Raw genomic sequence first — 11,533 nt, 5'->3', positions numbered from 1 at the left:
TCCATCCTCCAGCCCGGGAACTGAGGTGGTTTTGGGACCTTTGGGTGGTTTTATCCATCCTCCAGGCTGGAAAACCAGAGGAGAGGAGGTGGGAGCACCTTCCAGCCCGGTCTGCCTCCCATCCTGCTCTGAAAATCCCTTTTTTCCTGCGTTTTGAAGCTCTCAGACCCCGTCCTGGTGCTCAGCACTCGGCGCAACCCAGCGTGGGCTGCTCGGAATCCAATCCCACGAGAGAAAATCTCCTCTGCTCACCCGCATTCCCATCTCCAGAGACCTCCTCCCTCCATCCCAGCGCTCTCCCTCCCCTCCTTTCTTGGTTTTCACCCCAAATCTGCAGGATCCGCCGCCCGGCTCTGGCTCTGTGTCCGTGCCGAGCTCGGGGGGTTTGGGATCCTCTCGATCCCTCCGGGATCCTCCTGATCCGGGAAAGGGGCCCCGCGCCGGCCCCGGGGGCTGCAGAGCCCGGCCCGGCTGGGAAGAGCGGAATTTGGGGAATCTGGGGGATTTGGGGGATGTGGGCGATGTGGGGCATTGGGGGGATTTGGGGGATTTGGGGGATTGCGTCCTTATCCCGCTCCATCCCGGGATAAATCCCCCTCCCCGCTGCAGTGGGGCATCGGGATCCACCCCAGGGTCGGGAAGGGTGCTGTGATCCCAGATTTTGGGGGTACAGTGATTTTTTTTCCAAGTACTGACAGATTTTTTTTTTTTTTTTTTTTTTTTTTTTTTTTTTTTTTTGAGGTGCCATAAAAATCCCCTGAGCTGCTCCTTCCATCCCTCCCTCCCTGCAGCCCCACAAACCCTCTCAGCGCGGGATCCTCCCCCCTCCCCGCTTTTCCATGGATTCAAAACTCATCCCACTGGGGAAAAAAAAGAAAAAAAAAACCCAAAAAACAACAATGCACCCCGTCCCCGGCGGGCCTGGCAGGGGCGCGTTCTCCCGGGTGATTATTTGTGGTTATTTTGGCTTTTCCCGGTTTTCCCTCTCCCGGGCAGGGGGAGGAGGAAGGGGCTGGCTCAGGTGTGGCTTTAGGACCCAGCGGATCCCCCGTGCTGGAGGTAGGAGGTTTTTCGGGTTTATTGTTTTTTTTGCCTCTCATTTCAAGAGTTTTGGGGAAGCAGAGAGAGGAGACCGAGGCTGTGGGCGAGGGCAGAGCCGGCACTCACTGGTAAGGACCAGGGAACCCCCCAGGAATTCCGGGACCCCCCAGCAGCAAACGGGGCTGAACTCCCATTTTGGGGCTTTGTGAAATCACCTTAAAAACTCCATCGGTTGGGACTTGGGAATGATGTTTTCAACTTTTTAACCTCACAAAGCCAAACCCCGTGATTTTTGGGGTGCTGGAGGAGCAGCAGCCGGGGGGGGAGGGGGCCCTTCTTTGAGGCCTGACAGTTGTTGGAGATTTTTAACCACTTCCAAGAAGTCTAAAAATACTCCAAAGCCTGGTGGAAGCCGTGGGTTTGTTGTTTGGGGGGTTTTTTGTGTGCTTTTTTTTTGTTTTGTTTTCCATCCTGGGAAGAGATTGTAGAAAAGGGATCTTTTATTCTGATTTATTTTGGGGGAGGGGCCCCTGAGGGAAAGGTGATGTGTGAAAATGGGGATGGGGGCACTGAATTCTTTACCTGTGGTTTGGGGCCACAAAAATTTGAATCCTTTAATATTCCCTTTGTTCTCCCACTCTTTGGCAACAGGAGAGCTTAAAAAAAAAAAAAAAAAAAAAAAAAAAAAAAAAAGAGAGAGAGAAAGAAAAGAAAGAAAAAAAAAAAAAAAAAAAGCTGAGGGAGGGGGGAAAGGCTGGGGGAAGAAGGTGGGGTTTAGCAGAATGAAAGGGACTGTGGTGTTCTTTCTGCGGGGTTGATTGTTCCCAGATGTGCAGTTGCAAAAACATCTGGCGCGGTCGGAGCCGCCGGACCCCCACACGGAGGGAGCGGGGAAGGGAAGGGGAGGGGAGGGGAGGGGAGGGGAGGGGAGGGGGAAGGACGGGGCCCTCCGGGGGGGGGGACGGGGGGAAGCGGCGTCAGCCCCTCCTTGGTGGCCTTGGGCGAAGAGGGACACGGTCGGGACACGGTGGGGACACGGTGGGGACACGGTCGGGACACGGTCGGGACACGGTGGGGACACGGTGGGGACACGGTGGGGACACGGTGGGGACACGGTCGGACACGGTGGGGACACGGTGGGGACACGGTCGGACACGGTCGGACACGGTCCGGGGTCTCCGCCGGGAGCAGCCGCTGGCGCCGCCGTCGGGGCAGACGTGACCCGACTGTCCCCGAGCCGCGGCCAAACCCCGCGAGCTCCGGCCAAGAGTTGGGGGAAATTCAGGGAACTGGAGCTGGGGAGAAGCTGCGCAGGCTGGAAACGGGGCTGGCAGGGAGGGCACCTGGAACCGGGTCCTTGGGAGGGTGGGGGCAGGGCTGCGGGGAGGGGATGGCTCCAGAGACGGTGTCTGTCTGTCCATCCCTCCATCCATCCATCCATCATCCATCCATCCATCCATCATCCATCCATCCATCCATCCATCATCCATCATCCATCCATCATCCATCCATCCATCCATCATCCATCCATCATCCATCCATCATCCATCATCCATCCATCATCCATCCATCCATCATCCATCCATCATCCATCCATCCATCCATCCATCCATCCATCCATCATCCATCCATCCATCCATCATCCATCCATCATCCATCCATCCATCCATCATCCATCCATCATCCATCCATCATCCATCCATCCATCATCCATCCATCATCCATCCATCATCCATCCATCCATCATCCATCCATCATCCATCCATCCATCCATCCATCCATCCATCATCCATCCATCCATCCATCATCCATCCATCATCCATCCATCCATCCATCCATCATCCATCCATCATCCATCCATCCATCCATCCATCCATCCATCATCCATCATCCATCCATCCATCATCCATCCATCCATCCATCATCCATCCATCATCCATCCATCCATCCATCATCCATCCATCATCCATCCATCATCCATCCATCCATCCATCCATCCATCATCCATCCATCCATCCATCCATCATCCATCCATCCATCCATCCATCCATCCATCATCCATCATCCATCCATCATCCATCCATCATCCATCCATCCATCCATCATCCATCCATCCATCATCCATCCATCCATCCATCCATCCATCCATCCATCCATCCATCATCCATCATCCATCCATCATCCATCCATCATCCATCCATCATCCATCCATCCATCCATCATCCATCCATCATCCATCCATCCATCATCCATCCATCCATCATCCATCCATCCATCCATCCATCATCCATCATCCATCCATCATCCATCCATCATCCATCCATCATCCATCCATCCATCCATCCATCATCCATCATCCATCCATCCATCCATCCATCATCCATCCATCCATCCATCCATCATCCATCACCCATCCATCCATCCATCATCCATCCATCATCCATCCATCCATCCATCATCCATCCATCCATCATCCATCCATCCATCATCCATCCATCATCCATCCATCATCCATCATCCATCCATCCATCCATCATCCATCCATCATCCATCCATCCATCCATCCATCCATCATCCATCCATCCACCCAGAAGGGTTTTGGGGACAGATCGATGGAATTGGTGCAGGACAAGGTCGGTCCCTGGAGGTGCCTTCAGTGACTTGGGTGTAGCTTTGGTGATGGGGTGGGACGGGGTCCCTGGAGGATCCCACTCTCCGGAGCTGGATGGATCCCTGGAAGGTGCTCGGTGGATCCCTGGAGGATCCCACACTCTGGTGCAGGATGGATCCCTGGAGGATCCCACTCTCCGGAGCTGGATGGATCCCTGGGAGGTGCAGGATGGATCCCTGGAGGATCCCACACTCTGGTGCAGGTGGATCCCTGGAAGGTGCTCGGTGGATCCCTGGAGGATCCCACACTCTGGTCCAGGTGGATCCCTGGAGGATCCCACACTCTGGAGCTGGATGGATCCCTGGAGGATCCCACACTCTGGTGCAGGTGGATCCCTGGAAGGTGCAGGTGGATCCCTGGAGGATCCCACACTCTGGTCCAGGTGGATCCCTGGAAGGTGCTCGGTGGATCCCTGGAGGATCCCACTCTCCGGAGCTGCCGTGGCCGCCCCCCGACGTTTCCCCAGCGCTGTGGGCTGGAGCCCCCTTCCCCCCGGGACCTGGTCCCAGCAGCTCTCCCAGCACAGGGGGTTGATATTCCCTCTCCGCAGTCATGAGCTTCCAACGAGCTCCTCTCAAACCACTTCCCCTGGATTTCAGTGGATTTTGGGGGAGAACGTCTCACTTTGCCCCCGAATCCCCCCTGGAGCTGGCAGGAGATGGGGGAAGGGTGGGCGGCATTCCCAGCTCCCGGCCCCTCTTCCCAGGCTCGGGGAGCGCCTGGAAGCCGCCAAACCCCGCGGGATTCTTCTCAAAATCCGGGATTTTCTCCTCAAATCCCCACCTGCCTTTGGATTTAGGGGAAGCCCAAGCAAATGCAAAAAGAAGAAAGGAAATGTCTGGAAAGGAGCCCCAAAGTTCCACTCCGAGGGGTCTGGCCCTCTCCTCCCACAGCCTGGGAGTGATCCCAGATCCCGGGAGTGATCCTCCATCCCGGGAGTGATTCCGGGAGCTATCCCGACATTCCTGGAGGGATCCCCCATCCCGGGAGTTATCCCGGGAGCGATCCCCCATCCCGGGAGCGATCCCCCATCCCGGGAGTGATCCCGGGAGCGATCCCCCATCCCGGGAATGATCCTGGGAGCGATCCCCCATCCCGGGAATGATCCCGGGAGCGATCCCCCATCCCGGGAATGATCCCCCATCCCGGGAGCGATCCCCCATCCCGGCATTTCTCCTCCCTGCTCTGCCCGCGGGATATTCCAGGGCTTGGTCCTCGCAAATCCCCCGAGAACGGGCGGGAAGCCTTTTTGGGGAAATTCCTTGATTTCTGAGGCTTCTGAGGAGGAGAATTTATTTGGAGCCGACTGCCGGGGGCGGGGGCAGCGTCCCCGTGTCCCCTGGCGCTGAGTTCCCTCTGCTCAGACTCCTCGGGCCGCGCTCCCGGATCCGCAGCAGGATGAGGGCGGCGGAGCTCCTGGTGCTGTGTCTGCCAGGTGAGTGTCCCCGCCCCAGCCCCGCTCTCACCGGCTTTCCTCCTTTAAAAACCCCGAGGCGCAGCTGGGGCATCCAAACTCTCACCTTCAGGGTCTAACCCGTTTTTAGACACAAAATCCTATTTTTTTTTTATGTCTCCAAGCTTCATTTTTACTTCCCACAACTTCCTTTTAATGTTCCAAACCCTAATTTTTATGTCCCAAACTCCCACTTTTATGTCCCAAAACATCATTTTTACATCCCTAGACCTAAATTTTAGGTCCTAAATCTTCACTTTTGAAACCCAAAGCTCTGATTCTGTGATTGAAAACTTCATTTTGTTCGTGCTACAAACCCTCATTCCTAAGTCCCAAACGTCCTTTTTGAGGTCTAAAGATTCATCTTAATGCCCAAAAGCTCATTTTTAATGCCCAAAGTTCGGTTTTGAGAGTCCAAAGCCTCCGATTTAGAGGCCAAAGTTTTGTTTATCGACCCAAATACTGAATTTTTTTGGCCCAAAGCCTCCAAAAATCAATTTTTTAAGGCACAGAGTGTTAATTTTCGCTACCAAAGCATCGTTTGAGGGATGATCAGGAGATGCCATTGCTCCCGGTGATTTTTGTTATTCCCCAAAATTCCCCCAAAATCCCACTTCGGGCTCATCTTTAGGCTTTGAGCCTTTGAGGCACCGAGTGAGTCCCTCCCGCCGTGGGGACACAGAGGTGGCACAAAACTGGGACAAAATCCAGGAAAATGGGGTTTATAACCCCAAGGGGGGGTTGGCAGAGGCGGGAGGAAACGAGCAGGGAGGGGACGGAGCCAGAGCCAGGAAATTTTGGGTGAAACCGGCTCCACACAAAGGCTGGAGGACACATGGAAAACGTGACAGGGGGAGGGAAGGGGGCAGGAGCCTCCAACCCCTCCGAGCCCGGGCCGGCAGCACTCCCGGCCCAGGGGAGCTCCTGTGCCGGGCACAGAGGGATGAGACGTGCTCACCCGGGAATCCCCATCCCTTCAACTCCTCCACGCTGGATTTGGAGCCCTTTTCCCCCCAGATCCACGGCAGGATGAGCCCCGAGGGGATCCAGGGGCTCGGGGGTCGGTGGGGCCGTGGGATCCTCTGGGATCATCTCTGGGATCACCTCTGGGATCACCTGGATGCTGCAGGGATCCCCGGCTGGGGCTGATCCTCCATCCCTGAGCATCCCAGATCCTTTTCCCGCTCTGCTGGGGCCGCGTGGGACAGAGGGCTGGGACTGGGGATGGTGGGAGCAGGAAATCCCAAATCCCGGTTTGGGGTGTCTGTGGGAACCCAGTCTGACGTGTCTGTGGGAATGCTGGATCCTGGTTTGGGGTGTCCATGGGGATCTCGGTTTGGGGTGTCTGTGGGAATCCCAAATCCCGGTTTGAGGTGTCTGTGGGAATCCCAAATCCCGGTTTGGGGTGTCTGTGGGAATCCCAAATCCCAGTCTGGGGTGTCTGTGGGAATCCCAAATCCCGGTTTGAGGTGTCTGTGGGAATCCCAAATCCCGGTTTGGGGTGTCTGTGGGAATGCTGGATCCTGGTTTGGGGTGTCCGTGGGAATCCCAAATCCCGGTTTGGGGTGTCTGTGGGAATCCCAAATCCCGGTTTGAGGTGTCTGTGGGAATGCTGGATCCTGGTTTGGGGTGTCCGTGGGAATCCCAGACCCCGGTCTGGGGTGCCCCCGCCCCCCCCGATGCCCTCCCTGCCCCACAGCGCTCCTGGTGCAGGGACAGTTCAGCAGGTTCGAGGGCATCACCTATCCCGAGCCCGCCCAGTACTCCCAGTACGACCAGCAGGCAGGTGAGCCTCAACCCGGGCTGGACCTGCCCTCGCCCGCCGGTGTCCTTTCCCCTCCCCGCCCTGCACAGACACCAGCTCGGGTCCCTCTTCCTGCTCCATCCTCTTCCTCCCGCCCTCGGAATTTCCAACCTTCCCATCTCCTCCCTCTGCTCTCACTGACAAGTCCTTATTGAACCTTTAACCAGTCCTTTATTGAACCTGTATCCAAGTCTTTATTAAACCTTTATCTAATTATTTTTTTAACCTTCACTCATCCCAAATCCCCGCCTGGTGGGAAGTGGCGCAGGCTCATCCCTGGAGTGGATGGAGGGAGTTTTCCTGAACCCCCACAGAATTCCAGGGATCCCATTTCCCGCTCCTGACCCCCACGGGATGAGTTTTCTCCCTAAACACTCCCTCAGCCTGTTTTTGTTTTATCCCCAGAAATTCAGGATTACTACGACTACCATGGTGAGTGTTTCCCTGGGGGATGCTGGGGGGGATCAGGATTTTGGGGTGTCCCTGCACTGGTCTCTCCTTGCAGATGTCACTCCCCGAGCCCCAGAGGAGCAGTTCCGGTTCCAATCCCAGCAGCAATCCCAGCAGGAAACCGTGCCAGCCCCGACCCCAGGTGGGTGACAGCCCGTGGGGTGGGTGACAATCCCCCAGGTGGGTGACAATCTCCAGGGTGGGTGACAATCCCCCAGGATGGGTGACAGCCCCCGGGGTGGGTGACAATCCCCCAGGGTGGGTGACAATCCCCCAGGTAGGTGACAATTCCCCAGGGTGGGTGACAGCCCCCGGGGTGGGTGACAATCCCCCAGGGTGGGTGACAATCCCCCAGGGTGGGTGACAGCCCCCGGGGTGGGTGACAATCACCGGGATGGATGACAATCCCAACTCCCAGTTCCAGGGCTGGGCTCTCCCTTCCCTGCGCCCCCAGCCCCGCTTTGCTCCCCCCGGAGCCGCCGCTGGGTCCCGGGGATGCTCCAGCCCCAAAATCCAGGGGAGGGGCAGGGAGAGGCTCCTGCGGCATCTTGAAATTCCCTCCCCTGTCCCCTGTCCCTCCCTGTCCCCCTGTCCCCTGTCCCCCTGTCCTCTGTCCCCTGTCCCCTGTCCTCGGTCCCCTGTCCCCTGTCCCCTGTCCCTCTGTCCCCTGTCCCTCTGTCCCCTGTCCCCTGTCCCCCTGTCCCCTGTCCCCTGTCCTCTGTCCCCTGTCCCCTGTCCCCTGTCCCTCTGTCCCCTGTCCCTCTGTCCCTCTGTCCCCTGTCCCTCTGTCCCTCTGTCCCCCTGTCCCCTGTCCCCTGTCCCCTGTCCCCCTGTCCCCTGTCCCCTGTCCCCCTGTCCCTCTGTCCCTCTGTCCCCTGTCCCCTGTCCCCTGTCCCCTGTCCCTCTGTCCCCTGTCCCTCTGTCCCTCTGTCCCTCTGTCCCCTGTCCCTCTGTCCCCCTGTCCCCTGTCCCTCTGTCCCTCTGTCCCTCTGTCCCCTGTCCCTCTGTCCCTCTGTCCCTCTGTCCCTCTGTCCCCTGTCCCTCCCAGCTGCGCTGCCCGAGACGGAGCCCACGGAGCCGGGGCCGCTCGGTGAGTGCCGATCCCACCCCCGATCGCCGCCCGGGGCCGGGCTGTGCCCGGGGGGGAGCAGCCGGGCCGGGGGAGGCGCTGGCTGAGGAATTCCCGGGAATTCCCGTTTCCCAGACTGCCGGGAGGAGCAGTACCCCTGCACCCGGCTCTACTCCGTGCACAAGCCCTGCAAGCAGTGCCTGAACGAGATCTGCTTCTACAGGTGCGTGAGGGAGGGGAAACGTTCCCGATCCCTCTGCAGGTTTGGGGAACCCCCTGCCTTACGTCCCCATCCCTTCTATCCTTAAAAAATTCCAGCCTCCGCCGGGTGTACGTCATCAACAAGGAGATCTGCGTCCGCACCGTGTGTGCCCACGAAGAGCTGCTGCGAGGTGAGAGGGGGCGCCCCGAAAATCGGGAGCATCCAAATCCCCCTTTCTCATTTTGGGGAGGGAAATTCCCGCTGGTGAAAGGTCGGAGACCCCCGGGGCAGAGCGGGATCGCGCTTTGGGGTGGGGCTGCCTCCCCCCGCTGCTCTCCCGGAGTTTCCCGGACCTACCCAGGGACAATCCCTCGCTCCCCGCAGCCGACCTGTGCCGGGACAAGTTCTCCAAGTGCGGGGTGATGGCCACGAGCGGCCTGTGCCAGACCGTGGGCGCGTCCTGCGCCCGCAGCTGCGGCGGCTGCTGAGCCCGGGACCGCTCCGGGACCCCGGGACCGCTCCGGGACAGCTCCGGGACAGCTCCGGGACCCCGGGACAGCCCCGGGACCGCTCCGGGACCCCGGGACCGCTCCGGGACCCCGGGACAGCCCCGGGACCGCTCCGGGACCGCTCCGGGACCGCTCCGGGACAGCTCCGGGACCCCGGGACCGCTCCGGGACAGCTCCGGGACCGCTCCGGGACCCCGGGACAGCTCCGGGACAGCTCCGGGACAGCTCCGGGACAGCTCCGGGACCGCTCCGGGACCGCTCCGGGTCCCCGGGACCGCTCCGGGACAGCTCCGGGACCCCGGGACAGCCCCGGGACCCCGGGACAGCTCCGGGACAGCTCCGGGACCGCTCCGGGACAGCTCCGGGACCGCTCCGGGACCGCTCCGGGACCGCTCCGGGACCCCGGGACAGCTCCGGGACCGCTCCGGGACCCCGGGACAGCTCCGGGACAGCTCCGGGACCCCGGGACAGCTCCGGGAACGCTCCGGGACAGCTCCGGGACCCCGGGACAGCTCCGGGACCGCTCCGGGACCCCGGGACAGCTCCGGGACCGCTCCGGGACAGCTCCGGGACCGCTCCGGGACCCCGGGACAGCTCCGGGACCGCTCCGGGACAGCTCCGGGACAGCTCCGGGACCCCGGGACAGCTCCGGGACCGCTCCGGGACAGCTCCGGGACAGCTCCGGGACCCCGGGACAGCTCCGGGACCGCTCCGGGACAGCTCCGGGACCGCTCCGGGACCCCGGGACAGCTCCGGGACCGCTCCGGGACAGCTCCGGGACCGCTCCGGGACCCAGCTCCGGAACCCCGGGACCCCACTCCAGGACCCCGGCCCCGCTCCCGGACCCCAGCCCCCCTCCGGGACTCCGGCCCCGCGCCCTGGAGATCCCATGCATGAACGAGCAGCTCCCCGTAATCCCGGGATTTTTTTTTTTTTTTTTTTTTTTTTTGTGCACATAATGATTAAAACAGGGGGGGTTTATTATTTTTTGTGCCTTTCTCTGTTCTGTGGTGGAGGGGGAGCTCCGGTCCCTGTGCGAGAGAGGCTCTGCGGCTCCCGGCTCCTCCCTCTGGGATTATTCCCAATTTTGGGGCTCCCGGCTCCTTCCTCTGGGATTATTCCCAATTTTGGGGCTCCCGGATCCTCCCTCTGGGATTATTCCCAATTTTGGGGCTCCCGGCTCCTTCCTCTGGGATTATTCCCAATTTTGGGGCTCCCGGATCCTCCCTCTGGGATTATTCCAAATTTTGGGGCTCCCGGGTCCTTCCTTTGGGATTATTCCCAATTTTGGGGCTCCCGGCTCCTTCCTCTGGGATTATTCCCGATTTCAGGGGAGTTTTTGGCGATTTGGACAATTCCCAGCTCTGGGCACAGGGGCTGTGATGGTTGGGGGGGGTTAGAGGGGGTTGGGGTGTGAAATGCTCGATTTTGGGGGGTGTGGGGGCTCAGTTTGGAGCGGTCCCTGTAGGAAGGAGTGCAGTGTGAAAATGCTTGGGGTTAGGTCTGTGTCACTTATGGACAACAAAGGGGTTTGGGGTGGGTTTGGGGCCAGCTTTGGGGTGCTGCCCGATTCCCCTACAGAAAGGGGAGGGGCTGGGGTCTCACAGCGTTAATCCTCTGCAGAACGGCTGTGGGGGGTCTCACAGTGTTTAGGGTCCCCTATAGAAAGGGTTGGGGTGTGCTGCATGTGGAGGAAGCAGGGTGGGGTGTAGGGGTTGGGGATTTTCTGCAGAAAAATCTGTTCTGTAGAAAATTGCATAGGACAGCTCTGGGATACAGGGACAGCTCTAGGATATAGGAACAGCTCTAGGATACAGGGACAGCTCTGGGATATAGGAACAGCTCTAGGATACAGGGACAGCTCTAGGATATAGGAACAGCTCTAGGATATAGGGACAGCTCTAGGATATAGGAACAGCTCTAGGATATAGGGACAGCTCTAGGATATAGGGACAGCTCTGGGATATAGGGACAGCTCTAGGATACAAGGACAGCTCAGATAAAGGAACAGCTCTTTTACTCTTCACTATTATTAATCATTATTATTGGCTTTTGATTATGGTTTGTTTCTATTTCTTATTAATTATTCTTGTCATTCATTATTATTTAGGGACCTAATTCAACCCAGCCCAAATTTGGGCCTTCCCAAAATGCCAATTTCCCCCCCAGAAATCCCCTCAGAACTCCCAGTTTGGATTTTCCACGTTTATTCCCACTGGGACTGAGGGGGGCTGGAGCCAGCACCTCCCATCCCGTGGCTTTCCCAACCCAGAGCACCAATTCCCAAAAATTTCATACAAAACCCCCACTAGTTCCTAAAAAATTCCTTCAAAA

At 58.7% G+C, this 11,533-nt stretch overlaps 1 protein-coding gene across 1 annotated transcript; it reads left to right on the top strand.

The window, feature by feature from the left end:
- The first annotated feature begins 5,090 nt into the window (after window positions 1-5,090).
- On the top strand, window positions 5,091-9,248 carry MFAP2 (microfibril associated protein 2). Its single transcript, XM_056508200.1, has 8 exons — window positions 5,091-5,147; window positions 6,865-6,951; window positions 7,375-7,401; window positions 7,475-7,561; window positions 8,468-8,509; window positions 8,624-8,711; window positions 8,807-8,880; window positions 9,075-9,248. Exons 1-8 carry the CDS (start codon window positions 5,111-5,113, stop codon window positions 9,176-9,178), a joined length of 546 nt encoding a protein of 181 aa, XP_056364175.1. The 5' UTR covers window positions 5,091-5,110; the 3' UTR covers window positions 9,179-9,248.
- The last annotated feature ends 2,285 nt before the right edge of the window (window positions 9,249-11,533 follow it).

The sequence above is a fragment of the Oenanthe melanoleuca genome, chromosome 21 (assembly GCF_029582105.1).
Source record: "Oenanthe melanoleuca isolate GR-GAL-2019-014 chromosome 21, OMel1.0, whole genome shotgun sequence".
NCBI classification, from domain to species: Eukaryota; Metazoa; Chordata; class Aves; order Passeriformes; family Muscicapidae; genus Oenanthe; species Oenanthe melanoleuca.
The sequence above is the reverse complement of the archived record's forward strand: the minus strand, read 5'-3'. Positions and strand labels throughout refer to the sequence as shown.